The sequence below is a fragment of the Somniosus microcephalus genome, chromosome 14 (genome assembly GCF_052327205.1).
Source record: "Somniosus microcephalus isolate GS21.2 chromosome 14, FLI_Smic_1.0, whole genome shotgun sequence".
In the NCBI taxonomy this organism is placed as follows: domain Eukaryota; kingdom Metazoa; phylum Chordata; class Chondrichthyes; order Squaliformes; family Somniosidae; genus Somniosus; species Somniosus microcephalus.
Genome location: NC_141000.1, coordinates 6222742 through 6247307, shown reverse-complemented (window position 1 = coordinate 6247307; position 24566 = coordinate 6222742). Strand labels below are relative to the sequence as shown.

Genomic DNA, 24566 nt, shown 5'->3' with positions numbered 1-24566 from the left:
AAATTTGGCAAGAATAGAGCTGTGCCCAGTTTTGGTCACTGAAACACAAGGAAGACATTCAAGCCCCCGAGGCAGTTCAGCAGAGCCACAAGACCAATTCCTAGTGTTAGAGGACTGAGTTGCAAGAAAAGATTGAAGACATTTATGTATTCCACCTTGAAAGGGGGTGACTGAGATGTAATTTAATACAAGGTGGCCTAGAAATTCAGTTGGGCGCGCCAGCCGTTAGCGCCTTAGGAGGAGTAGATCTCGAGCGCTAGGCGCTTATCGCCCAGGCGCAGCGCGATCTGCGCCTCTCCCCAACTTCAGGACACATTTAGCGCCGGCGCAAAGTCTTAGCGCGCGCCCTGCTGCGCGCGCAGATCATGACGTCATTTAATAGTGCAACGCCCTTTGTGCGCCCCAAACCGGAACTTCACTCGCGCCGGCCCATTGTGCGCCGGGCGGCCCGAGCGACTGTGAAGTGGAATGGTACACAGGCCAGCCGGGCCGCGGGGAGCGCAAATTAAAGGGCACTTACCCAGCAGTATAAAGGCCAGCCATTTTGCTGCATTCACTCTTGTGCAACGGTTTTTTGGACAGAGACCAAGGAGGAGAGTTTACTGGTTTGGACCAACACTTGGACAGGTATTTTTGGCTCAGGCCAGAGCTTACCAATTATCTTTGCCTTCATTCACAGCTCAGTGTTTGCCAGCATATAATGGGGGCTGCATTGGGTGGCAACGCTGAATTTCAGCCTTATGCCAGAAGGGCTTACAGACGCCGTGAGAGAGTGGCAGCCCTGGCTAGACGCAGAGGGGGCAACAGGCGTCGCCAACTGAGGCCTTACCCACGCAGGGTATACCGCCAGCAGACCTCCTATCTGACCATGTCTGCCGCGATGTGTGTTAGGAGGCTGCGATTCCGAAGGGAGGTGGTTGCAGACATCTGCCGGCTGCTTCAGAGAGATCTGCAGCCACAGCTGATGCGCAGGACGTCTCTGTCGGTGGCAGTGAAGGTGACGGTGGCTCTCAACTTCTATGCCTCCGGCTCCTTCCAATCCGCTACTGGGGACATCGCTAACATCTCCCAGTTCGCCGTGCATTGCTGCATCCGCCAGGTGACCGAAGCCCTTTTCAGAAGGAGACATCAATTCATCTCCTTCCCCATGACCCTGGACAAGCAGCAGCAGCGTGCAGTGGGGTTTGCAAGAATAGCGGGCTTCCCCATGGTGCAGGGCGCCATTGACTGCACGCATGTGGCTTTGCGGGCACCTCTTGAGCATGCCGAGGAGTACCGCAGCCGGAAGGGCTACCATTCCCTCAATGTACAGCTGGTGTGTGACCACAGGCAGCGCATCCTAGCTGTCAATGCCCGCTTTCCAGGCAGCAGCCACGATGCCTTTATCCTGCGACAGACAACTGTGGCTGACATGTTCCAGGCACAGCCTCCCCCAAGAGGATGGCTTATCGGAGACAAAGGCTATCCTTTGTGTACCTGGCTCATGACCCCGCTCCGCGCGCCCACGACCCCTGCTGAAGAGACATACAACGAGAGCCATCAAGCGACGAGGAACCTCATAGAACAAACAATCGGCGTGCTCAAGCAACGGTTCCGCTGTCTCGATCGCTCCGGGGGAGCCCTCCAGTATTCGCAGGATCGAGTCTCCCAATTCGTCGTCGTTTGCTGCATGCTGCACAACCTGGCTATCCGCAGGACTCAGGCACTGCCACCTCACGTTGGACCACCACCTCAGGAGGAGGAGCAGGAGGAGCATGAGGACGACGAGGACGAGGAGTACCAGCCCAGGAGGGACGCACAAGGTCCAAGGGCCGCCCGTCGGCGGCTTATTGAACGTCACTTCTAGGCCCCCTGTCAGGGAATGGCTTGTGCCAATGATAGAACATGATTGCAGCCGCTCCGCAAGCCCTCAGCCGGTTAAGGCAACAAACACTTCAAAGATCAAACATGGACAATGTGAATAAATAAAATGCTTTATTGTACAAACTCTGGGCCCTTCCCACATGAAAACCAAAAGCAGACGAAACCCCCAAAAAACACTCAAACACATTACTCGCTCCCACAACCTGGAGAGGATTAACAAAATAGGGCAACTAAAATGGCCGTCATTCTCGGCCTTCGTCAAAAACAAACATCACATCATCGGCCTTCAAAAAACAAACATCCAATTCTCGGCCTCAAGAAACAAACACAAATGGCCACACATTCGACTATTTGGCCCGCTAGGGCGATGCCTTGGCCATCTTTGGGTGGCCCCTGCCCGCCCTGCTGCTCCGCCTCAAAGTAAGGCCATTGGCTGCTGCAAGGCTGGGGGCAGGCTCCTGAGGGGCACATGTCGTGACGGCAGAAGCCCTTGGGGGTCGGCCTAGTCGAGGTCTGGCCGTTGAGCGGGCGGCTGTTGATTGCTACAGCTGTGGCTGGCCAGCATCAGTCGCTGCAGCAGCTCCTGGCAGCTCCACTGGGGGAGTGGCAGTGGCGGCTGGAGGAATGGCGGCAAGCTGGCGGATGGCAGGCGCTCGCTGGTCACCTGAGACACTGGCACTCGCCTGGGCCAGCACTGCAGCATGCACACCAATCTGCCGAGGGACAGACCGATGTGCTGCTGCAGCGCGCCGGGTGCCCTGGCGATGCCTGGCTGACACAGCGAGTGTGGCAGCAGTGAGTGCCCGTGTTGACCTGTTCACTGACCGCAGCAGAGCAGCCAGTGACTGGACGGCACCACTGATCACCTGGCCAGTCGCTGACAGATCTGCCCGGTATTCCGCCCGACTGGTGGCCTCTAAGGGCCCGAACTCGGCCACACTCCGAGAGAGGGAATCGATGGACTCAGGCAACCGTGACACTGCCGCCATGAGCTCCGTGTGCCGGCGCTCCGAGTCCGCGGACAAGTCTTCGAGGCGTTCCATCTCCTCGGCGAAGAGCATCTCCTGACTGGAGGCCGGACTCTCCCTCTGGGGAGAAGGCCGCCGAGCTGGCCGACCCTGCGTTGCTGGAGGCCGCTGGGCCCAGCAATTGGACTCCCCTCCGACGCATCCCCCCTCTGGGGAGAAGGCCGCCGAGCTTCCACCCCCCTCCCGCCTTTCTGCAGCATGCAGGTCCCAGGAGCTCCCCTCCCCTTCGACACTTCCGCCACGCTGCCCTCCAGGGAAGACGTGTCCCCTACATTGGCCTGGGTGGCCGCGGCTGAGGGTTCCCCTGATGGGCCGCCTTCCTCTTGCTCCTCCTCCTGCTCCTCCTCGGAGGGTCTGTCACTGGCAAGTTGAGGGACCTCCTCTTGACCATCTGAAAGCAGGAAGGCACAAGAGTAGCTTTAGAGTGAGGAGAGGGCGTCAGTGCGGGATGCATGAGTGGTGGCATTCAGCGCATTGGTCGGACAGTGGCAAAGAATGTAGATCTGATGCGCAAGTGGGATGAGAGAGGTGCAAAAGGTGATGTCCTTACCATTGCTGCCCAGAACAGGGTCGGCATCTCCACATGCAACGGGCCCAATCACCCGGCCACCCATGAGGCGCTCCACGCGATGTTGCAGGTCGGTGAGTGGCTGGATATGGGGTCGGCCTCCCCCGGTCACAGTCCGGCTCTTGCGATTATTCGCCAGCTTGGCCTGCAAGAGAAAGGACGGCCTCTAAGTACAGTGTGTCGCCGTGATCTTGTGTGCACTGCCTCTCATGGTGGAATAGCCTGGCCAGTGTGTCGCCATGATCTGGTGTGCACTGCCTCCCATGGTGGAATAGCCTGGCCAGTGTGTCGCCATGATCTGGTGTGCACTGCCTCCCATGGTGGAATAGCCTGGCCAGTGTGTCACCATGATCTGGTGTGCACTGCCTCCCATGGTGGAATAGCCTGGCCAGCGTGTCGCCATGATCTGGTGTGCAATGCCTCCCATGGTGGAATAGCTTGGCCAGTGTGTTAAGTGCAGAATGTGCAATTGATGCTCATGCCTGTCCCATAGCTGCTGGATGAAGGCTGGCCATTAGAGCTTTCAGGTCCCTTTGCCCATAATGTGAGGTGCACATGCAAGGATGAGGAGGTCATTGGAAAGGGTACTCACCCTGACAATGCGTGTGAGGTCATTTAACTCTTTGCAGCATTGGGCACCGGTCCTGGGGACGTCGCTGTTGGCTGACAGCTTGCTGGCGACATGCCTCCAGGCTCTCCTGTAGACGCGGACCGTCGCCTTCTTGCCATTGTCCGGGTACAAAACATGGCGCCTCTTCTCCACAGCAGCAAGCAGCACACTCAGATCACGCTCTGAGAAGCGCTGCGCACGTTCACGGGCCTTCTCCATGTCTTCAGGCGCTATTTGGGTCCAGCAGCAGTGTTCAGGCCTAGCTGGAGGGCTCCACTATCCAGGGCGTGGCAGCAGACACAGTCGACCCTTCCCCCTTAAGAGCTGGCCGGCGCCAGGGTGTCTGCTGTCAATCACGAGATGGCCGCACCTGCGCTGCGCCCGGCCTCGGCGCTATTGATCACCACCTCCGGCTTAGCGCCCAAAGAGAGACGTCCAACAGCAGTTTTAGCGCTCGCCCGAACTAGTAGGGCGAAGCTAATGAATATCGGAGAAGTGGCATAGATTTGGCGGCCGCCGCAAACTTTAGCGGACGCCCCACTTTAGCGCCCCAAAAGTGGCGTCAATGAATTTCTAGGCCGGTATATTAAGATGGTAAATCATATAGAAAACATAAATGCAGAACACTATTTCGAACTAAAACATGACAATATGCCAAGTTCAAACAAGTTAAAGGCAATTTTAAGGACTGAATCTAGGAAATATTTTTTCACGCTGAGTGATGAACACATGGAATAGACTTCCAGATAGTCTAGAAGAGGCAAAACCCTCAGAATCATTTAAGAAATAGTTGGACATGGTGACTGATGTAAGAAAACTACTAGGCACTTGGTCTAAGCGTTAAACAAAGCTTTAATCAACTGTTTTTCAACATGGAGATCTAGTTGTGTCCTTCACTAGTTCCTGTTAAAAAATGTCCTGAGCAAGCTGGGCCCATGCCCCAGTATTTATACTCTCCCTGGACAGCGCCACCAGCAGGCCGCACAGTATTATTTCATAAGTCATTTCCACATGTCAGTGATGAAGCAACTGTAGGTTCTTTCTGGATGGATGAGCAAACGTGGCCTGAATGATCTTCCTCATTTTCATCTATCTTGCAATGTTTTGTGAAAAAAGCCGATTTGTAAACAGAAAATTAGGGGGCTTGTAAGAAAGGTACTGCAATAATCATGGGTAATTTTAATCATGATATAGATTGGACAAATCAATTTGGCAAGGGTAGCCTTGAGGACGAGTTCATAGAGTATATTCGGGGTGGTTTCTTAGAGCAATACGTTGAGGAAGCAACCAGGGAGCAGGCTATTTTAGATCTGGTAATGTGTAATGAGACAGGATTAATTAATGATCTCATAGTAAAGGACCCCCTAGGAAAGAATGATCATAGCATGGCAGAATTTCAAAGTCAGTTTGAGGGTGAGAAACTTGGGCCTGAAACTAGTGTCCTAAACTTAAATAAAGGCAATTACAAAGGGGATGAGGACAGAGTTGGCTAAAGTGGACTGGGAAAATAGATTAAAGGGTAAGACGGTAGAACAGCAGTGGCAGGCATTTAAGGAGATATTTCATAAATCTCAGCAAAGGTATATTCCAGTGAGAAAGGAAGGTGCTATGAGAAGGATGCACCATCCGTGGCTAACTAAGGAGGTTAAGGATGGTATCAAATTGAAAGAAAAGGCATACAATGTTGCGAAGATTAGTGGTAGGCCAGAGGATTGGGAAATTTTTAGAAACCAGCAAAGGATGACTAAAAAAATTACAAAGAGGGAGAAGATAGAGTATGAGTGTAAACTAGCAAATAATATAAAAACGGACAGTAAGAGCTTCTACAGGTATATAAAAAGGAAGAGAGTAGCTAAAGTAAACATTGGTCCCTTAGAGGATGGGACTGGGGAATTAATAATGGGAAACAGAGAAATGGCAGAGACTCTAAACAATTATTTTGGATCGGCCTTCACGGTAGAAGACACTAAAAACTTCCCAATAATAATAGATAATGAAGGGGCTATAGGGAGGGAGGAACTTAAAACAATCTCCATCACTAGAGAAAAAGTACTAGGCAAACTAATGGGGCTAAAGGCCGACAAGTCCCCTGGACCTGATGGCCTGCATCCTAGAGTCTTAAAAGAAGTGGTTGCAGAGATAGTGGATACGTTGGTTGTAATCTACCAAAATTCCCTGGATTCTGGAGAGGTCCCAGCAGATTGGAAAATCGCAAATATAACGCCACTATTCAAGAAAGGAGGGCGACAGAAAGCAGGAAACTATAGGCCAGTTAGCCTAACATCTGTCATTTGGAAAATGCTGGAATCCATTATTAAGGAGTTAATAGCAGGACACTTAGAAAATCATAAGACAATCAAGCAGAGTCAGCATGGTTTTATGAAAGGGAAATAATGTTTGACAAATTTGCTAGAGTTCTTTGAGGTTGTAACAAACAGGGTGGATAAAGGGGAACCAGTAAATGTAGTGTATTTGGATTTCCAGAAGGCATTCGATAAGGTGCCACATAAAAGGTTACTGCACGAGATAAGAGCTCACGGGGTTGGGGGTAATATATTGGCATGGATAGAGGATTGGCTAACTAACAGAAAACAGAGAGTCGGGATAAATGGATCATTTTCCGGTTGGCAATCAGTAACTAGTGTCACAGGGATCAGTGCTGGGGCCTCAACTATTTTCAATCTATATTAATGACTTGGATGAAGGGACCGAGTATACTGTAGCCAAATTTGCTGATGATACAAAGATAGGTGGGTTAGCAAGTTGTAAGGAGGACACATCGGGCTGGATTTTCATTGAGGAGTCGGGTAGGAGGCGGGACTACAACTTTTGAGGTTGTAGTCCCGCCTCCATTGAGTTCTAGCCAACCCATGCGATTTTGACTTGATTGACCTTGTTGAGCCCGCCCAGTGGGCTCAGCAGGCCAATTAAGGGCCACCCGGCAACAGGCGGCGTCACAGATTGAAATTTCACCTGTCAAGAGCTTTTGACAGATGAAATATCAGCGATCGACAGCTGTTTGAAGCTGTCAAACACTGACAATCTGTACTCTAAGTTAATTCCTTCCTCTCAGGATGATTTAGAGATCTCTCCGGAACAGAAAGCTGAATGCTGCAGATTTTGACAGCTGGCGGCCATTCTGCTTTCTGTGCCGGTGAGATGAGGGACTCCTGAGACCTGAAGGAAGGAAGGCTGTAAAAGGTTAGTAGAACTTCTTTAAACACTTTACACAGACCAAACACACTTACCTCCGCACTCATGCACCCATCACTCACCTGAACACCGGACATCTCGACCCCTCCAAGCCCTTCAGCCCAACGGCCCACCTTGCTAACTTGGCATGGTTTGGAGCCGTCGGGAATCCCACATTTCAACAATAAAAATAGGGATTAGGCAAAAAACTGTCTGTTAACTACAGGCAGTTAATTGGCACTAATCCCCTTCCCGCCTTGGGGAGGCGGGTCCCAGTGCGGGGCGGGTACCCGCCTCCTTTGAAACTGGCATGGGCGCGGGATGAGTTCGGGACCCCCGATTGTGGGATTTTAAACCCCCACACGCCTCCAATCCCGACTCCACAGCCCAATGAAAATCCAGCCCACAGAGTCTGCAAAGGGATATAGACAGGTTAAGTGAGTGGGCAAAAATTTGGCAGATGGAGTATAATGTGGGAAAATGTGAGGTTATCCACTTTGGAAGGAAGAATGAAAAAGCAAATTATTATTTAAATGGAGTGAGACTACAGAATGCTGCGGTACAAAGGGATCTGGGGGTCCGAGTACATGAAACACAAAAAGTTAGCATGCAGGTACAGCAAGTAATTAGGAAGGCTAATGGAATGTTGAGCCCCGATTTTCTGGCAGCTGTCGGGCGGCTTTTCATGTGGTCGAGGTCCAAAAATCGCGGAAAAAGCGGGTCGGGGCCCCCCCTGCCTGATTCCCCGCCCCGTCCGACTTTCGGACCGCCGTTTCTCCATCACCCGCTTCAGTCCCGGCTGCCGCTGGCGGGACTGCTCATCGGAGCACTAATCACCTATGATCACCTTGTTAAGGAAGATTTTCCGGGGCCGTTGTGACTTTGGGGCTTCCCCCACATGAAACACGCCTGCGGGGAACCTCGCCGATGAGAGCTGGCATGAAAACAGCTGGCTTGCTTGCTTGCAGCAGCAGGTTGCTGAGGGCTGAAGAGATTTAAATAGGCAGCATTTGCAGGCTGCAGGACCTTGTTGATCAAGGCTTGAAGGAACTTTTTGAAGCCTTAGGAGCAGCTGTAGAAAGTTGGAGCCTCACACACTTCTCCAGTGAGAGCTGCTGGGAAGCCCCTCTCACCACCCTAACTCAGCGCCCCCTCAATGGATGCATCTGCCAGAAGCATGGGAGGCCTTTGGTACCTTCCCTTCCTGGCATTAGAGGATCTCCAACAGCAGAGGCGGCAGCAGCAGAACCAGGAACAGCAGGATGAGCACCAGGAGCACCAGGCTGCTGCTCACTCACCTGAAGCTGCACAGGCCAGAAGGAGCCAGTGCTTGGAAGTGGCTTGAGAGCACCTTGCTGCGCTTTAGGGGGCCAGTGGGACCCGTTTCTGCACTGGCAGTCCTACTCAGAAGGACTTCCATGAAGATCTGGTTTCTCTGTTCAACAGATGGCCAACGCTCCTCAAGAGATGTCATTCTCTTATGAGCACTCACCATGTTTTCTGTACCCTGGCGAGTTAACTCCTGCATGGAGGTTGCCAACCTTTCCATGGTGATGCGTTCATGCGCCAATGACTCCACAAAGGCTCTGCTCATGGTCGCTATGGACTCCTCCATTCGCTCCACACTCGCAGCGACCCTGGAGACAAAACCTGCCAGAGACTCCTGCATCTGTGCATGGAGATCCATCACCTCTTCTCTTGCGGATGGACCCAGAGGCAGAGGGTCGACATGCAGCGCAGCTGAGCTGAGCTGGCAGAGTCCTGCGCCCTACGACGAGGACTCGCCACTGCTGTCCATGTCTCCAGAATCTGCTGAGGCTCACTTGTGAGCTGTGAAACACCAGGTGACAACACTATATGTCCCGAGGGTCCCCCCGAGGTGTGAGTGTCTGCACTGGTGCTGGGTGCGCTTACTTCTGCTGACGCTGCGCCCTCAGAGGTTGGAGCTTCCTCTGAGGAGTCTGGCTGCACAGCCTCTTCCTCCTCCACAGTGAGGACGGGGGCTCTGGATGGTACTGTGGGGGAGTAAAGGAAGGAGATAGAGATGTAATGCCAAGGTTCTTCTGGTGAATCCCAGCGAGTTGGCATCTGCTGACACCTGCATCCATGCAGCATTGGTCTCAGTGGGAGGCCTCTTCCTCCCTGACCTAGGGAAGAGGACCTCCCTGTGGGCCCTAACCCCATCCAATAATGCCTGCAGTGAAGCCTCGTCGAATTTGGAGGCAGCTCGGGGTCTGGCACTGGCCACAGCTGCTGCAGGCGCCTCTGCCATCCTGTATGGTTCGTTTGGAAGCCTTCAGAGGATGCAGTGCTTGCTATGGACCTTGAAAGCACCACGAATGATGACATCATACTGTGGGGATTTCTGACTCGAATTAGACAATTAGCAAGGCTTCCCACATGCTGGGAATTAATTGGCCACTTGAGGGAAAATCGCGTGGAGCTGGCTGACACTGTATGTGTGTCAGAAACCCCACATTCGGGGAAATCCGACCATTCCCCACACAAGCTGAAAATCGGGGCCTTGGCCTTTATTGTAAAGGGTATGGAGTATAAAAGTAGGGAAGTTTTGAAGCAACTTTACAGGGCGTTGGTGAGACCGCACCTGGAGTACTGTGTACAGTTTTGATCTCCATATTTAAGGAGGAATATACTTGCATTGGGTGCAGTGCAGAGAAGGCTCACAAGGTTGATTCCTGGGATGACGAAAGGTTGAGCCGGTTGGGCCGATACTCATTGGAGTTTAGAAGAATGAGAGGTGATCTTATTGAAACATATATGATTTTGAGGGGAATTGACAGGGTGGATGCTGAGAGGATGTTTCCCCTAGTGGGGGTATCTAGACCTAGGGGGCATAGTTTCAGAATATTTAAGACAGAAATGAGGAGGAATTTCTTCTCAGAGGCTCGTGACTCTTTGGAATTCTCTACCCCAGAGAGCTGTGGAGGCGGAGTCATTGAATATATTCAAGGCGGAGATAGACATATATTTGAACTACAGGGGAGTCGAGGGTTATGGGAAGAGCGGGAAAGTGGCGTTGAGGCCAAGATTGGATCAGCCATGATCTTATTGAATGGCGGAGCAGGCTCGAGGGGCCGAATGGCCGACTCCTGCTCCTAAATCTTATGTTCTTATGTTCTAAGTACATCTTTTATATTGTCACTTTGTTACACTTTTGATGCAACATAGAAGCAAACGTTTTATCTGCAGTCAATATCATTTAAATGCACTCTGATGTAATTACATTTATGTAACTATGTTTCACTGGGCTGATTGTTGCATAATTTAGTTAGAAAAGTCATCACTAACCTGTAATCGAGTCCTGATATTTTGTTATTCTTACCATACTCCTTGAACATTATAAATTATGTGTACACCCTTCATATTATTTGCATTATGTAATAATAGATTAAACTATGCTGAGTTGCCCAAATCAAAGCTTTATTAATGTTGCCTAAACATTTTAAATTGTATTAAGAAAATCAGGAGCCAGCACCTCCTAGAATGCTCATTTGCTCGCCGGGCCTTACATGAATCGCAAAGGCGTGACTGTTTGATGGTGAAACAGGCTCCTACTATTTTTAACGCTTACGTTTCTCTTGAACTTCCTCCTTTTTCACAGGGTAAACTAGTCTTGGTCAATGAAACAGATGGTACTGAGCGTATCGTCAACCTCAAAGGGATTGGCAAAAAGCCTGTGGCAGTGGATCATGTTGTGATAGACTGCCAAGTAAGACAGATTACAAAGAAGGTCCTAATGGTTCCCAATTATACTCAAACCAGGTTAACATGCAAGGTAAGAGAGTTCAGACTTGACAACATTAAGCATGATTTCCTTGCCAATATGAGTTAATATAAATTTTAACATACTAAAATATCTACTTAGCTCACATCAATTTAGCAGAATCAATTACTTTCGCAAATTGAAGCTACAGGGCAATGTTAACTCTTCCCCCGATCGGCGGAAATGAAGCAGGGGACCAAGCAGCTCCATTTCCCACACCGTTTCTAGCCGATCTGTAATTTTAATTTTTTTTTAAAGTATGTAAATCGGGGTTCAATGGCATATATTAGGACCCCAATTGCCATTGTAGGAAAGAACTGGTAATACAGTACCATGCATTCCAACCAGTTTTAGTGGCCATAGAGCTGAAGACGTTCTGAAAAAGGTAAATTTTAAATTCTTTTTATCAGGCCAGACAGCATAAGTGCACAGTTGGGATCTACAGCTCTCTGGTTCTATTTAAAAGGAGCACTGGGCCTCAAAATGGCTCCAGCCTTTACACTGCTGGAACAGATGGGTTTCCGGCGCATTGAAGTTAAAATTGATCCCAATATTTTCTATTTTATTAATGTTCAGATGAGCTGAGGTGTCAAAAGTCTAATGTGTATCAGTTTAGCAAATTTACACAGTTCATATAAACACCTAAAAGTTTCCAAATTTCAAATAATCTATGGGAGATATAGCATAACTTGACAATAGATTAACTGTATTCAAATTGTAGCCATGTATAAACTAGCTCTTTAAAGAAAGTCACAACTTGGCAAACTAATGTTGTTTATATGAAATGATATACCTTGCTTTATTAAAAAAGGAATAAAACCAAACATTTGTGTTTCCAGGTTGTATCAGATTTACTAATAGTGAGTGGAGAACCATTTATTACCTTAAAAGCTGGACAAACTGCTCCATATCTACTTAATATTTTACCATGGAAACGAGGAAAGTTTACAGGTAAGACCACCAATTAAATAAATGTAAAGGCTTTGAATAATTTAACTGAATTCTTCAAGGTAGTTACCAAGTGAATAAAGTAATATGAGTGAATGTGGCACATTTGAACTTGCAAAAGGTGTTTGAAAAAGTGTCACGTAAGCTACGTGAAGATTAAAGCCAATGGGCTAAAATTTCAGTTGTGTAGTGCCCATTGTTTGGGCACCACAGGTGCCGTTTTGGGTCGAAAATGGCGTCCAAGCAGCACACACACTTCTGGTGCAGGCCGCGCCTGACGCCATTTTAGTGAGGGCATTAGTGTCGGCGCTGTGAGTGTGTGCCGGAAGTATGTAGAGTACGCTAATCGTGACGTCAATCAGCATGTAATGCTGATTTGGTGTCACACTGCCATTTTCAACTTCAATGCTGGAGCTAATGCCCTCTCTTAAAACTCGCACAGCTGAACATGTGTTCAGTAGCAGGAAGGGGTCATCACCTACTTAAGGTTAGTTGCTGATTGATTTCTACTAGCTGTTGCTGAGTTTGTGGAAGTGTTTGGTGCTTTCTAGACTTATTTAAAGTTGCCTAAAGTCTACAAGGAGTGGTGTGGCACGTGCTCAAGGACTTTGTACTGACTTGCAAGTGGTCTGCTCAGACCAGTTGCTCCCAGACAAGGATGCAGTAGTTTGTATCCCCCTTGGCCTGCAGTATGACAGGGAGAATGAGCAGAGGCGACACAGAGCAGGACAAGTTGCTAGAAGAGGCAGGAGGAGGGCAGAAGGGCTCTCAGCAGGAGGCCATAGCCACCCAGGGTCTTCAGGGAGCAATTCTCCTACCTCAACCTCAGCGACAAACAGTGCATGTGATGTCTCCATTTTACTAAGGAGGTGCTCACTGAAATCTGCCACCTGCTGCAGGCAGATCTACAGCCTCAGTCCAGCGCGAGGACGGCATTGCTAGTGGCTATAAAGGTGACCGTGGCCTTGAACTTCTTCACGTCGGGCTACTTCCAGACGAGAGCAGGCAACATCTGTAACATCCCCCAGTTCGTCATCTACTCCTGTAAAAGGGAGGTGAGTGAGGCTCTGTTTGCAAAGAGAGTGGAATACATTTCATTCTTGCCAGAGAGAAGCAGGCAGAGCGAGCACGTGGCATTGCCAGGATAGCAGGCTTCCCCACGGTGCAGGGTGCCATTGACTGCACACACATCGCTTTGCAGGCGGTGCATCTCAATTCAGAGATGTACCACAACCAGGAGGGATTCCACTCCCTCAATCTCCAGCTGGTGTGTGACCATACTCACCGCTGGAGGACAGTAAAGAAAGACTTGCACTTATATAGTACCTTTCACGACCACCGGACGTCTCAAAGCGCTTTACAGTCAATGAAGTACTTTTGAAGTGGAGTCACTGTTGTAATGTGGGAAACGCGGCAGCCAATTTGCACACAGCAAGGTCCCACAAACAGCAATGTGATAATGACCAGATAATCTGTTTTTTGTTATGTTGGTTGAGGGATAAATATTGGCCAGGACACCAGGGATAACTTCCCTACTCTTCTTCGAAATAGTGCCATGGGATCTTTTACGTCCACCTGAGAGCAGACGGGGCCTCGGTTTAACGTCTCATCTGAAAGACGGCACCTCCAACAGTGCAGCACTCCCTCAGCATTGCACTGGAGTGTCAGCCTAGCTTTATGTGCTCAAGTCCCTGGAGTGGGATTTGAACCCACAACCTTCTGACTCAGGGTGAGTGTGCTACCAACTAAGCCACAGCTGACACTGAACTGGATGCTGGACTGCTGTAACACCATCTACAAGATGCGCTGGAGTAACTTGCCAAGGCTTCTTCAACATTACCTCCCAAACCCGCGACCTCTACCATCTAGAAGGACAAGGGCAGCAGGCGCATGGGAACACCACCACCTCCAAGTTCCCCTCCAAGTCACACACCATCCAGACTTGGAAATATATTGCCATTCCTTCATCGTCGCTGGGTCAAATCTCCTGGAACTCCCTCCCTAATAGCACTGTGGGAATATCTTCACCTCACGGACTGCAGCAGTTCAAGAAGGCAGCTCACCACCACCTTCTCAAGGGCAATTAGTGATGGGCAATAAATGCGGGTCTTGCCAGCGACGCCCACATCCCATGAATGAATAAAAAAAGAATTTATCCACTTTCCTTTTAAAAGTTTAGTGAATCTACTTCCACCACCCTTTTCAGGCATTGCATTCCAGATCATAACTCACTGCGTAAAAAAATGTTCCGCATGTTGCCTCTGGTTCTTTTGCCAATCATCTTAAATCTGTGCCCTTTGGTTAATGACCTTTCTGCCACTGGAAACCGTTTCTCCTTATTTACTCTATCAAAAGTGTTCATGATTTTGAACACCTCTATTAAATCTCCCTTTAACCTTCTCTGCTCTAAGGAGAACCGCGCCAGTTTCTCTGGTCTCTCCACGTAACTGAAATCCTGCATCCCTGGTACCATTCTAGTAAATCTCCTCTGCACCCTTTCTAAGGTCTTGACATCCTTCCTAAAATATGGTGCACATAATTGGACACAATACTCGAGGTGAGGCCTAACTAGTGATTTATAAATGTTTAGCTTAACTTCCTTGCTGTTGTACTCTACGCTTCTGTTAATAAAGCCAAGGATCCCAGATGCTTTTTTAACAGCCTTCTCAACTTGTCCTGCCACTGTCAAAGATTTATGTACATTCACCCCCAGGTCTCTGTTCCTGCACCCCCTTTAACATTGTCCCAATTAGTTTATATTGCCTCTCTTCATTGTTCCTACCAAAATGCATCACTTCACACTGTTAAATTACATCTGCCAGGTGTCTGCCCATTTAACCTGTCTGTCTATGTCCTCCTGAAGTCTGTTACTATCCTCTTCACTGTTTACTACATTTCTGAGTTTCGTGCCATCTGCAAACTTTGAAATTATGCTCTATATACACCTAGATCCAGGTCATTAATATATATCAAAAAAAGAGCAGTGGTCCTAATACCAACCCTTGGGGGACACCACTGTGTACTTCCCTCCGGTCAAAAACAAATGTTTCCCACTACTCTTTGCTTTCTGTCTCTTAGCCAATTTTGTATATTTGAAGGTAGCAGGACAAGTTAAGGCGGCTTTAATCCCATGAGCTTCAATTTTGCCAACAGGTCTATTATGTGGTACTTTATCAAACACCTTTTAAGAGATAGAGATAGAGATACACACACACACCACATCAACCCTTTCCGTTGCTTCAAAGAACTCAAATCAAGTTAGTCAAACACAATTTACCTTTAACAAATCCGTGATGGCGGTCATTTATTCACCCATATTTTCCAAGTGACAATTAATTTTGTCTTAGATTATTGTCTCAAAGATTCCCCACCACCGACTTTAGACTGACTGGCCAGTAATTACTGAGTTTATCCCTTTCCCCATTTTTGAACCCGGGTGTAATATTTGCAATTCTCCAGTCCTCTGGCACCACTCCCATATATAAAGAGGATTGAAATATCGTGGCCAGAGCCTCCGCTATGTCCATCCTTACTTCCCTCAGCAATCTAGGATACATCCCATCTGGACCATTTGACTTTTCTACTTTGAGCGCTGCCAACCTTTAAGAACCTCCTATTTATCTGTTTTTATCTTATCCAATTTCTCTACTACCTCCTCCTTTACTGTGACATTGGTAGCATCCTCTTCTTTAGTGAATACAGATGCAAAGTACTCATTTAGTACCTCAACCCTGCCCTCTGACTCCACAAGAATATCTCCTATTTGGTCCGTAATCGGCCCCAGGAAGCATGCAAATTACAAATTGGTCAGGTATTTACATCCCTGTTTCTGTTTCTCTCAGAGATACAGAAATTTTCAATATTCTCCTGTATCAGGCAGGTGGTGGATGGAGAGACCCGCCCCCCTCCAAGAGTTGGCAGGGCAGTGGTGGGGGGTGGGGTGGGGGGAGTTGGCAGGGCAGTGGTGGGGGGAGTTGGCAGGGGGGGTGGGGGGAGTTGGGGGTGGCGATGGGGGGTGGGGGGAGTTGGCAGGGCAGTGGTAGGGGGTGGGGGGAGTTGGCAGGGGGGTTGGGGGGAGTTGGGGGTGACGATGGGGGTGGGGGGAGTTGGCAGGGCAGTGGTGGGGGGAGTTGGGGATGGCGATGGGGGGTGGGGGGGGAGTTGGGGGCGGTGGGAGTTGGCCGGGCAGTGGTGGGGGGTGGGGGGAGTTGGCAGGGCAGTGGTGGGGGGTGGGGGGAGTTGGCAGGGCAGTGGTGGGGGGTGGGGGGAGTTGGCAGGGCAGTGGTGGGGGGTGAGGGGAGTTGATAGGGCAGTGGTGGGGGGTGGGGGGAGTTGGCAGGGCAGTGGTGGGGGGAGTTGGCAGGGCAGTGGTGGGGGGTGGGGGGTGGGGGGAGTTGGCAGGGCAGTGGTGGGGGGTGGGGGGAGTTGGCAGGGCAGTGGTGGGGGGAGTTGGGGGCGGTGGTCGGGAAATCCAGCAAATCCAAAGCAAAGCTGAACCAGAAACAATTTGGGGACCCACTGAGCAGCTGGCAATGGTTCACAGTATTTTAGTGGGGCCCTTAGGAGCATTCCTATTCCTCCTGTTGCCTCAAAAATACACAGAAATTCTTTTAGTGGCTGTTTTATGAGAGGCCTCCAGCAGTCCCTTTAAGGCCACTCAAGGCCTAGTACCAGTGGGCAGAGCGTGCACAGCGCACGCTCTGCCCACTATATTATAAATTGCAAATGGGGTCCTACAACCGATGTAGGACCCTGATTTGCACAGTCAAGTGGGCTTCCACCTGTCCTGGGCGGGAACTCTGGCCGCCCAGTTACAGGCTCGCCTGAAAGTAGTATCGGATGGGCCTCGTGTGGTCATTGGGTGGGTATTTTTTTTTAATTTTCAACTGCCAGCTTTCACATTTCCCAGATAAAGAGGGTGAGCAGTAGCTGAAAATCGGTCTACTTACCGTAGTTCCTGGTGATGCTAAACTGAGAATATCTAATGCAAAACCCGAATGTTGGGACCATAGTGAGGCAATGCAAGTGAATTAAAAGACAAATAGATTAAAACTGACTAAATAAGGCAACACAAAAAAGCTCCAAAATGAATTAAGAGATAGATGAGAGAAACAGGTAATAAAACAGAAATAACAGAAAACGCTGGAGAAACTCAGCAGGCCAGGCAGCATCCGTGGAGCGAGAAACAGAGTTAACGTTTCAGGTCAAAGACCTTTCGTCAGAACTGGAAAAAAGCAGGAAATGGAGCAGATTTAAAAGCAAGTTTAGGGGCTGGGAAATAGGGGAGGGGATGAAAGAACAAAAGGGGAGGTCTGTGATAGGATAGAAGGCAGGAGAAGAGGCAATAAGAGATATTCAAGGCAAGGGGAGATGGTAATGGGACTGGTTAAGAAACAAAGGATGGCTCGAGATGAAGTGTTAATTGCACTGGCAGAATGAAAGACAGCTGCCGTGTGGGAGGGAAGAAAAAAAAGCACAAACAAAAAGTTTGGATAAAAAATATAAATATGATAGGGGCCAAGGTTATGGTCTGAAATTGTTGAACTCTATGTTGAGTCCAGAGGGCTGTAAAGTGCCTAATCGAAAGATGATGTGCTGTTCCTCGAGTAATAAAACAGACAAGGCAACCCAGTGTGAAGTTACTAAAGACAGTATTCAGAGCAGAGGGCTTCAGAATGTCTAGAAAAAACGGTTGGAAAATCATGCTTGAATTTCCAATATCTGCGCCCGGCAGCTAAGGTTTCCCATTACCTCTTACTGTTCCTGAATTTGATTTTAACTTGGCTGGGATACCAATGCTTGTTAACAGGCGATGCCATTTTGGGGAGGGGAAGTCCTTGCAGTGTAAAGTTCATTCCCATAAAACCTGTTTTATAAAAAAAAAGACTTCTTTGGGCATCCACTCGCTGTGACGTTGGAAAGCAGCTCATTGATCGCTGCCGTGTTCTGTCCCCCAGCGGAGGAGACGTGTTCAACTGATGTTTTTAATGGCTTCGTTCCAGCCAGCTCTTGAATTGAGTAGGAATTCGGCGTCCTTCCTACTGCTTGATGTTGATTTCATCAATGAAAGGCACATCAAAGTTTCAGTGCTGGCTCTGGTAATCTTCTCTCAGAGGAATGTTCCCTTTTAAATAAATATAAGCACAAAGATCAATTGAACTAGATCAATGCCACCTAGAATTTGAGATTTATCTTAAATTTAGACTGAGAGCAACAACAATATATAATACAAGTAATTCACCAAATTAAAAATAATACTCCAGTTAATAGAGCATCTGTTCCCTATTTGTTTCAGGTGTAATCTCATTTGTAGTTGAAGATGAATCTCAGCAGCTGCTGCAGCTGCCCGAGTGCAGAAGCTCAGTGGAAAAGTCAGATGGTAAACAACCAGTAACAAGCGTGACATCAATGGCATGTGAAGCAATTGGGGATGCACATTCTGGTATGCTTTTTATGACTAGTAATTTAAAGCTGCAACATACCATTTGGTTTGTTTATTGCCAAAATTACTCGTGCGACATAACTGTTCATTATTTACAAGCTAACATGGTTTCAAACAGATTGTTGAAAAAGTGTGTGGACCGTGGCACTGTTTAGAAACGCTGCAAAACCTTAATTTAATCCTTCCTGCAGGCATAGCAAGCCCTTTGGGTGTAAAAACTAACTGCTCAAAGGTCGCTTTGTACAGTTTCGACTCTTGACTGAATTTGAGGAAAATGAGACTGCAGCGTTAGAAAGAATGATAGTTAACATAGAAACATAGAAGATAGGAGCAGGAGTAGGCCATTCGGCCCTTCGAGCCTGCTCCGCCATTCAACGAGATCATGGCTGATCATCCAAACCCTAGCACCCGGTCCCTACACCGACAGCCATCCCACCCAAGCCCTATCCCCGTAACCCCGTAACCCCACGTATTTAATCCCCCCTAACACTAAGGGTCAATTTTTATCATGGCCAATCAACCTAACCCGCACATCTTTGGACTGTGGGAGGAAACCGGAGCACCCGGAGAAAACCCACGCAAACACGGGGAGAATGTGCAAACTCCACACAGACAGTCACCCGAGGCCAGATTTGAACCCGGGTCCCTGGCGCTGTGAGGCAACAGTGCTAACCACTATGCCACCGTGCTGCCCTGCCAGGATGGGACAGGCTGGATGGACCAGCTGGTCTTTTCCTGTCCTTTTTTGTATGTTCATATATACAATCAGCAAAAGTGTTGCATGCATTTAAACATATTGGCCACTTGAATACCAGTAGAAGTCAGCATCTTCACAAGAGGAAATAAAAAACAGGAGAAAAAAGACATTTTTAAGAGTGACATAGATCAAAATAAGTCGCATTTTTAAACCAGAGTGATTGTCACTCCAAATAGTGAGACTTCGCACAGCTATGCTCTCAGCCTTCTGCTAATGTCACTCTGCAAATGTTTTGCTGTTTTGGCAGATCCATCATCATCAGTAGGCCATAGATATAAGCTGTGGTTATCATAGTAGACAGTAACAAAGATAAATTCTCTTTAAAAGTTTATTATGGGATTTTGACAGTGTATATGTGGTGTATTTCCTGGGACATTATCAATTTAGTTCTACATTGCTTAGAAGGTGGGTAATATTGCTCTTCTCACATCAAAGTTAACCACAGATTTGCTGAATGCTAATCATTTGCATGTCTTCAAAAAACATATGTTTAGCTGGAAAGCCTTTTTTCTTGCTTTCCTCCAATGAATTGATCAACATCACTGAAGTTTAAATGTTGTATTAATTGAAATAAAGCCATTCCATTGTCCAATAGGCATATATATATTTGTGGATTATGACCCCCGATTAGGAACCTTGCTGAGCAATGATACAATGAGGCTCTTAGTATCACCGTGCTTCTACTTGAGCAATTCTGGAAGCCCATTTCAGAAGCCTTGATAGAATTAGGGGTGCTCTTCAATACAGCCAAGCTAAAGTGTCTTGAATTGTCATAATTTGCTGCATGCTACATAATTTTGCAGTTTGCAAAGGATACCTGATAAATACCTTGGAGAGGAAGAGGAAGGTGGATGAGCAGAGAACTGAGGCCTCATTTCAGTATAAGGCTATACAAGAAAGCCCTTTGCGTACTGCACAACATTTGCAGGGAAATCTAAGCACCTTTTCATATCTACTACTTATGTCCACCGCAAAACAGTCCTGTCGTCATGTTCCCTCTTTTGCACAAACCATTAAATCCTTCCTTTATAAACATTTGCTTCTCATCCACAACAACCATGGCTCCCTTTTTGAAAACATTCTGCAATTCATTCTCCAAGATAATCCTCACCTTGCCCCAATCCATGGGCACACTTAACGTCAATGCTAACTATAGTAATCTGGGATGTAATGTTTAAGTTATCCACCAGATGGAGCCAAATAGTAAGGATTCACATTCACCAGTTTTTAAGGTAATGGGTCATGTAGTCAATGTCCTGGTACACCAGTTATTAAGGTAATGTGGCATTGCATTATGGGTATGACTCAGAGGTGAATCCTCCATCTTCCATTGTGCAGTTAGAATTGTGTGTGCTTTGCTTGCAGCCTGTAAGAGATGTTTCTCTGCTACACCGTGTAATAAACAGTTGGGTTTTGTTCCTAATAACTCGCTTCTCTCAGTTTCGGACCTTACCACTCAGATATCACACTAACAATTCTTCCATCAACAAAAATATATATGTCTTCCTAGTGTTTTTTGCCACCATGCCTCCCTTGTATCCCCTTTTAAACTCATTTTCATATTTTTCCACTGTGCTCCCCCAGTGGCACGATGTTTTGCCATTCCACCATGGCAGTTTGAGACTATAAATTCAATTAAAAAAAAAAAAATCTGAAAATAAAAAGCTGGTACTAGTAAAAGTGACCATGAAGCTGTTGGATTGTTGTAGAAACCCAACTGTTTCACTAATGTACTTTAGGGAAGGAAACCTGCCGTCCTTACTCAGCGACTCCAGTCCCACACTGACGTGGTTGACTCACAACTGCCCTTTGAAGTGGCCTAGCAAGCCACTCAGTTGTATCAAACCGCTAGAAAGGGACAAAAGAATAAAACCAGACAAATCAATCAGGACACAACAAAGGCACACCAAGCCCGATCGACCCTGAAAAGTCCTCCTCGCAAACATCTGGGGGCTGGTAGCAAAGTTGGGTGAGCTGTCTCACAGACTAGTCATAGTCACACGTACAGAATCATACCTATCAGCCAACGTCCCGGACTCCTCCATCACCATTCCTGGTAATGTCCTGCCCCACTTCCTTAGACAGAGCTAAGCGATCCCACAACCAACAGATCAGATCAAAGCTTTGCAGTTCTGCCACACCCAGCAGCGAATGCTGGTGGACAACTAACCAATTAATGGGAGGAGGAGGCTCCATGGATATCCCCATCCTAAATGATGGCGGAGCCCAGCATGCGAGTGCAAAAAACAAGGCTGAAGCATTCACAACCATAGAATAATCGAATCATAGAAATTTACAGCACAGAAGGAGGCCATTCAGCCCATCATGTCTGTGCTGGCCGAAAAAGAGCTATCCAGCCCAGTCCCATTTTCCAGCTCTTGTTTCGTAGCCTTGTAGGTTACGGCACTTCAAGTGCATATCCAAGTACTTTTTAAATGTAAAGAGGGTTTCTGCTGCTACCACCCTTTCAGGCAGCGAGTTCCAGACCCCCACCACCCTCTGGGTGAAAAATAATCTCTTCAACTCCCCACTAATCCTTCTACCAATTACTTTAAATCTATGCCCCCTGGTTATTGACCTCTCTGCTAGGGAAAATAGGATTTTCCTATCCACTCTATCTAGGCCCCTCATAATCTTATACACCTCAATTAAGTCTTCCTTCAGCCTCTTCTGTTCCAAAGAAAACAACCCCAGCCTATCCAATCTTTCCTCATAGCTAAAATTCTCCAGTCCTGGCAACACCCTCGTAAATCTCCTCTGTACCCGCTCTAGTGCAATCACATCTTTCCTGTAATGTGGTGACCAGAACTGCACGCAGTATTCTAGCTGTGGCCTAACTAGTGTTTTATACAGTTCAAGCATAACCTCCCTGCTCTTATATTCTATGCCTCGGCTAATAAAGGCAAGTATCCCGTATGCCTTCTTAACCACTTTATCTACCTGTCCTGCTACCTTCAGGGATCTGTGGACATGTACTCCAAGGTCCCTTTATTCCTCTACACTTCTCAGTATCCACCATTTATTGTGTATTCTCTTGCTTTGTTAGCCCTCCCCAAATGCATTACCTCGCACTTCTCTGGATTGAATTCCATTTGCCACTTTTCTGCCCACCTTACCAGTCCATTGATATCTTCCTGCAGGCTACAGCTTTCTTCCTCACTATCAACCGCATGGCCAATTTTTTTATTATCTTCAACCAGAGGCACCGAGTGGATGATCCTTCTCAGCCTCATCCTGGGGTACCCACCATCACAGATGCCAGTTTTCAGTCAATGCGATTCACTCTGCGTGACATCAAGAAATGGCTCAAAGCACTGGACACAGCAAAGGCTACGGGACCTGACAATATCCCAGCTGTAGTGCTGAAGACGTGCTCTAGAACTAGACACACCCTTAGCTACAACACTGGCAGCTACCTGTGGAAAATTACCCAGCTATGTCCTGCTCACAAAAGAAGGACAAATCTAACTCAACCTTCATCACACGTACTGCAGCAATTAAAGAAGGCGGCCCACCACCACCTTCTCAAGGGCAACTAGGGATGGGCAATATAATGCTGGATTTGCCAGCGACGCCCACAATCCAAGAATTAATTAAAAACACCATTCTGACTATTTAAATATAAATGTTGCAGAAGTTGCCAATTTTCTAAGTGTTTATTTTAACTATTTATATTTAGAGTACAATGAAAAAATGTAAGTTCTGATTACAGTACAAAGTAAATGCCCCTGGTAAGGAATAACAACCTGGTCAGCAATCATCCATCACGTTTAAAGCCCCCTAGAGTGATACTTTGGAAGAGATATTGACTAAAGGACACACAACATCTCTCTATTTTAAAGTTCAAACATATTGTGCGTGGAATTTATGACATTATTTTCCTGCCCATATTAATCACATTGTACTCTGTACAGGAAACTCTTGTTTAAACGGCACCTAAATATCTGGAAATTCTCTATTAACCGGCAAAATTCATACTTTGAAAACAACACCTCAATAACCGGAAATGTTGCAGAGTCCGAGTCCAAGTCTCCCGTGGTGGCCGAGTTAGTCAGTGGGGGCAGTTCTCCAAACTGCCACTACTCGGCTTCTTGGCGCTGTCGGAAGTCCGAACACCTCAATAACAGGAGTCTGACTCTCCTGCGCTGTATACAGTCATTTACTGTATAAGTTTTGTTTTACTGTTAAGTAATTAAAGAGTTATGGATTACCCTCAACTGGCAGTACTGTACTTAATCAAGCATCTTCCACCATCCATTTAACACTACATTCCATGGGTGAGTACCCAATTACTGTATACTGCACATTTCTTGATTTTTTTATTTTTGTTTGTTAAAAATAGCCTCGGTAGATAACCCTCTCCGGAATTTTTAATCAACCGACACCATCACGGTCCCGTCGGTGCCGGATACCAAAGAGTTTCCTGTAATACTTCCTGTTTCAATCATCCAGCTTATTGCGACCACCAAAAACAAATGGAACGTCTCCATTACACCAGTTATTTTCAGTTGCAATTAGTATTTGTATCATACATAAATACACATGTACGAAACTATGTTAAGGCAATAGCTTGTTGGTTTGGATGTCCAAAATTATAATGTTATATATGTAATATTATGATGATTGCTTCAAAATTGCTAAGGAGAAATATTGTTGATGCAACTAAAATATTAATTGTGAAAATATTGCATTTTATTGTTTAACTACTGCAGAGAAGAACACATTGTACAGAGTCTGGTTTTACTTGGAGATTAATACTGTCCCAGCTCCACCTGAGCAGTGTCTCTGTGTAACCTGTGCTGTGCAGGTAAGAGAAATATAAGGGAGGTAAGGTGAAAATCAATTGCAACCATATTTGAAAAGGTAAATAAATATAATCTGAGTAATATTAATACTTTTCGAATTTAATTTCTGATAGTAATAGATCCAAATCAAAATAATGTTTAGTTAATTACAATGAGAGTAATAGATACCCTGAAGTGATTCAAAGACAGTGATCACATTGTGTGTGCGGTGGGCCGGGGGATAATCAAGTCAGATGACAAAGCTCAAGTATTCATTACTGTCACCGGAACACTGAAATGAGATTATAGCCTTGAAATCATTCCCGTATGTCTTTTTAACATGATATATAGTACTGTTGGCAGGACAGTTTTATTTCTTTTGCACTACTATTATGGTCTGTGTCTTGGTGAATACTGATGGATAGGATCTCTATCCAGGACATCCCCACTGAAGGATTAGTGATGTCTTGTCAGTTGATTATCATAAATTTATAGTCGGTGGTGTATGTTAGGCTTGCCACTGATTGCCAGTTTGTGATATTTCAACATTTCATTGTGCAGTACACACGTCTGCTGCATATATGACAAAT

General features: G+C 47.1%; 1 protein-coding gene across 2 annotated transcripts in view; it reads left to right on the top strand.

Annotated features, from left to right (window-relative positions):
• LOC147107297 (cilia- and flagella-associated protein 47-like) overlaps positions 1 to 24566 on the top strand; it is a 797073-nt gene that overhangs the window by 521908 nt on the left and 250599 nt on the right. For both annotated transcript variants that reach the window (XM_086006182.1, XM_086006181.1), the window contains 4 exons: positions 10884 to 11057; positions 11885 to 11996; positions 18289 to 18435; positions 23905 to 23999. In XM_086006182.1, the coding sequence (XP_085862308.1) occupies positions 10884 to 11057; positions 11885 to 11996; positions 18289 to 18435; positions 23905 to 23999 (528 nt within the window). The remainder of the gene's footprint in view (positions 1 to 10883; positions 11058 to 11884; positions 11997 to 18288; positions 18436 to 23904; positions 24000 to 24566) is intronic.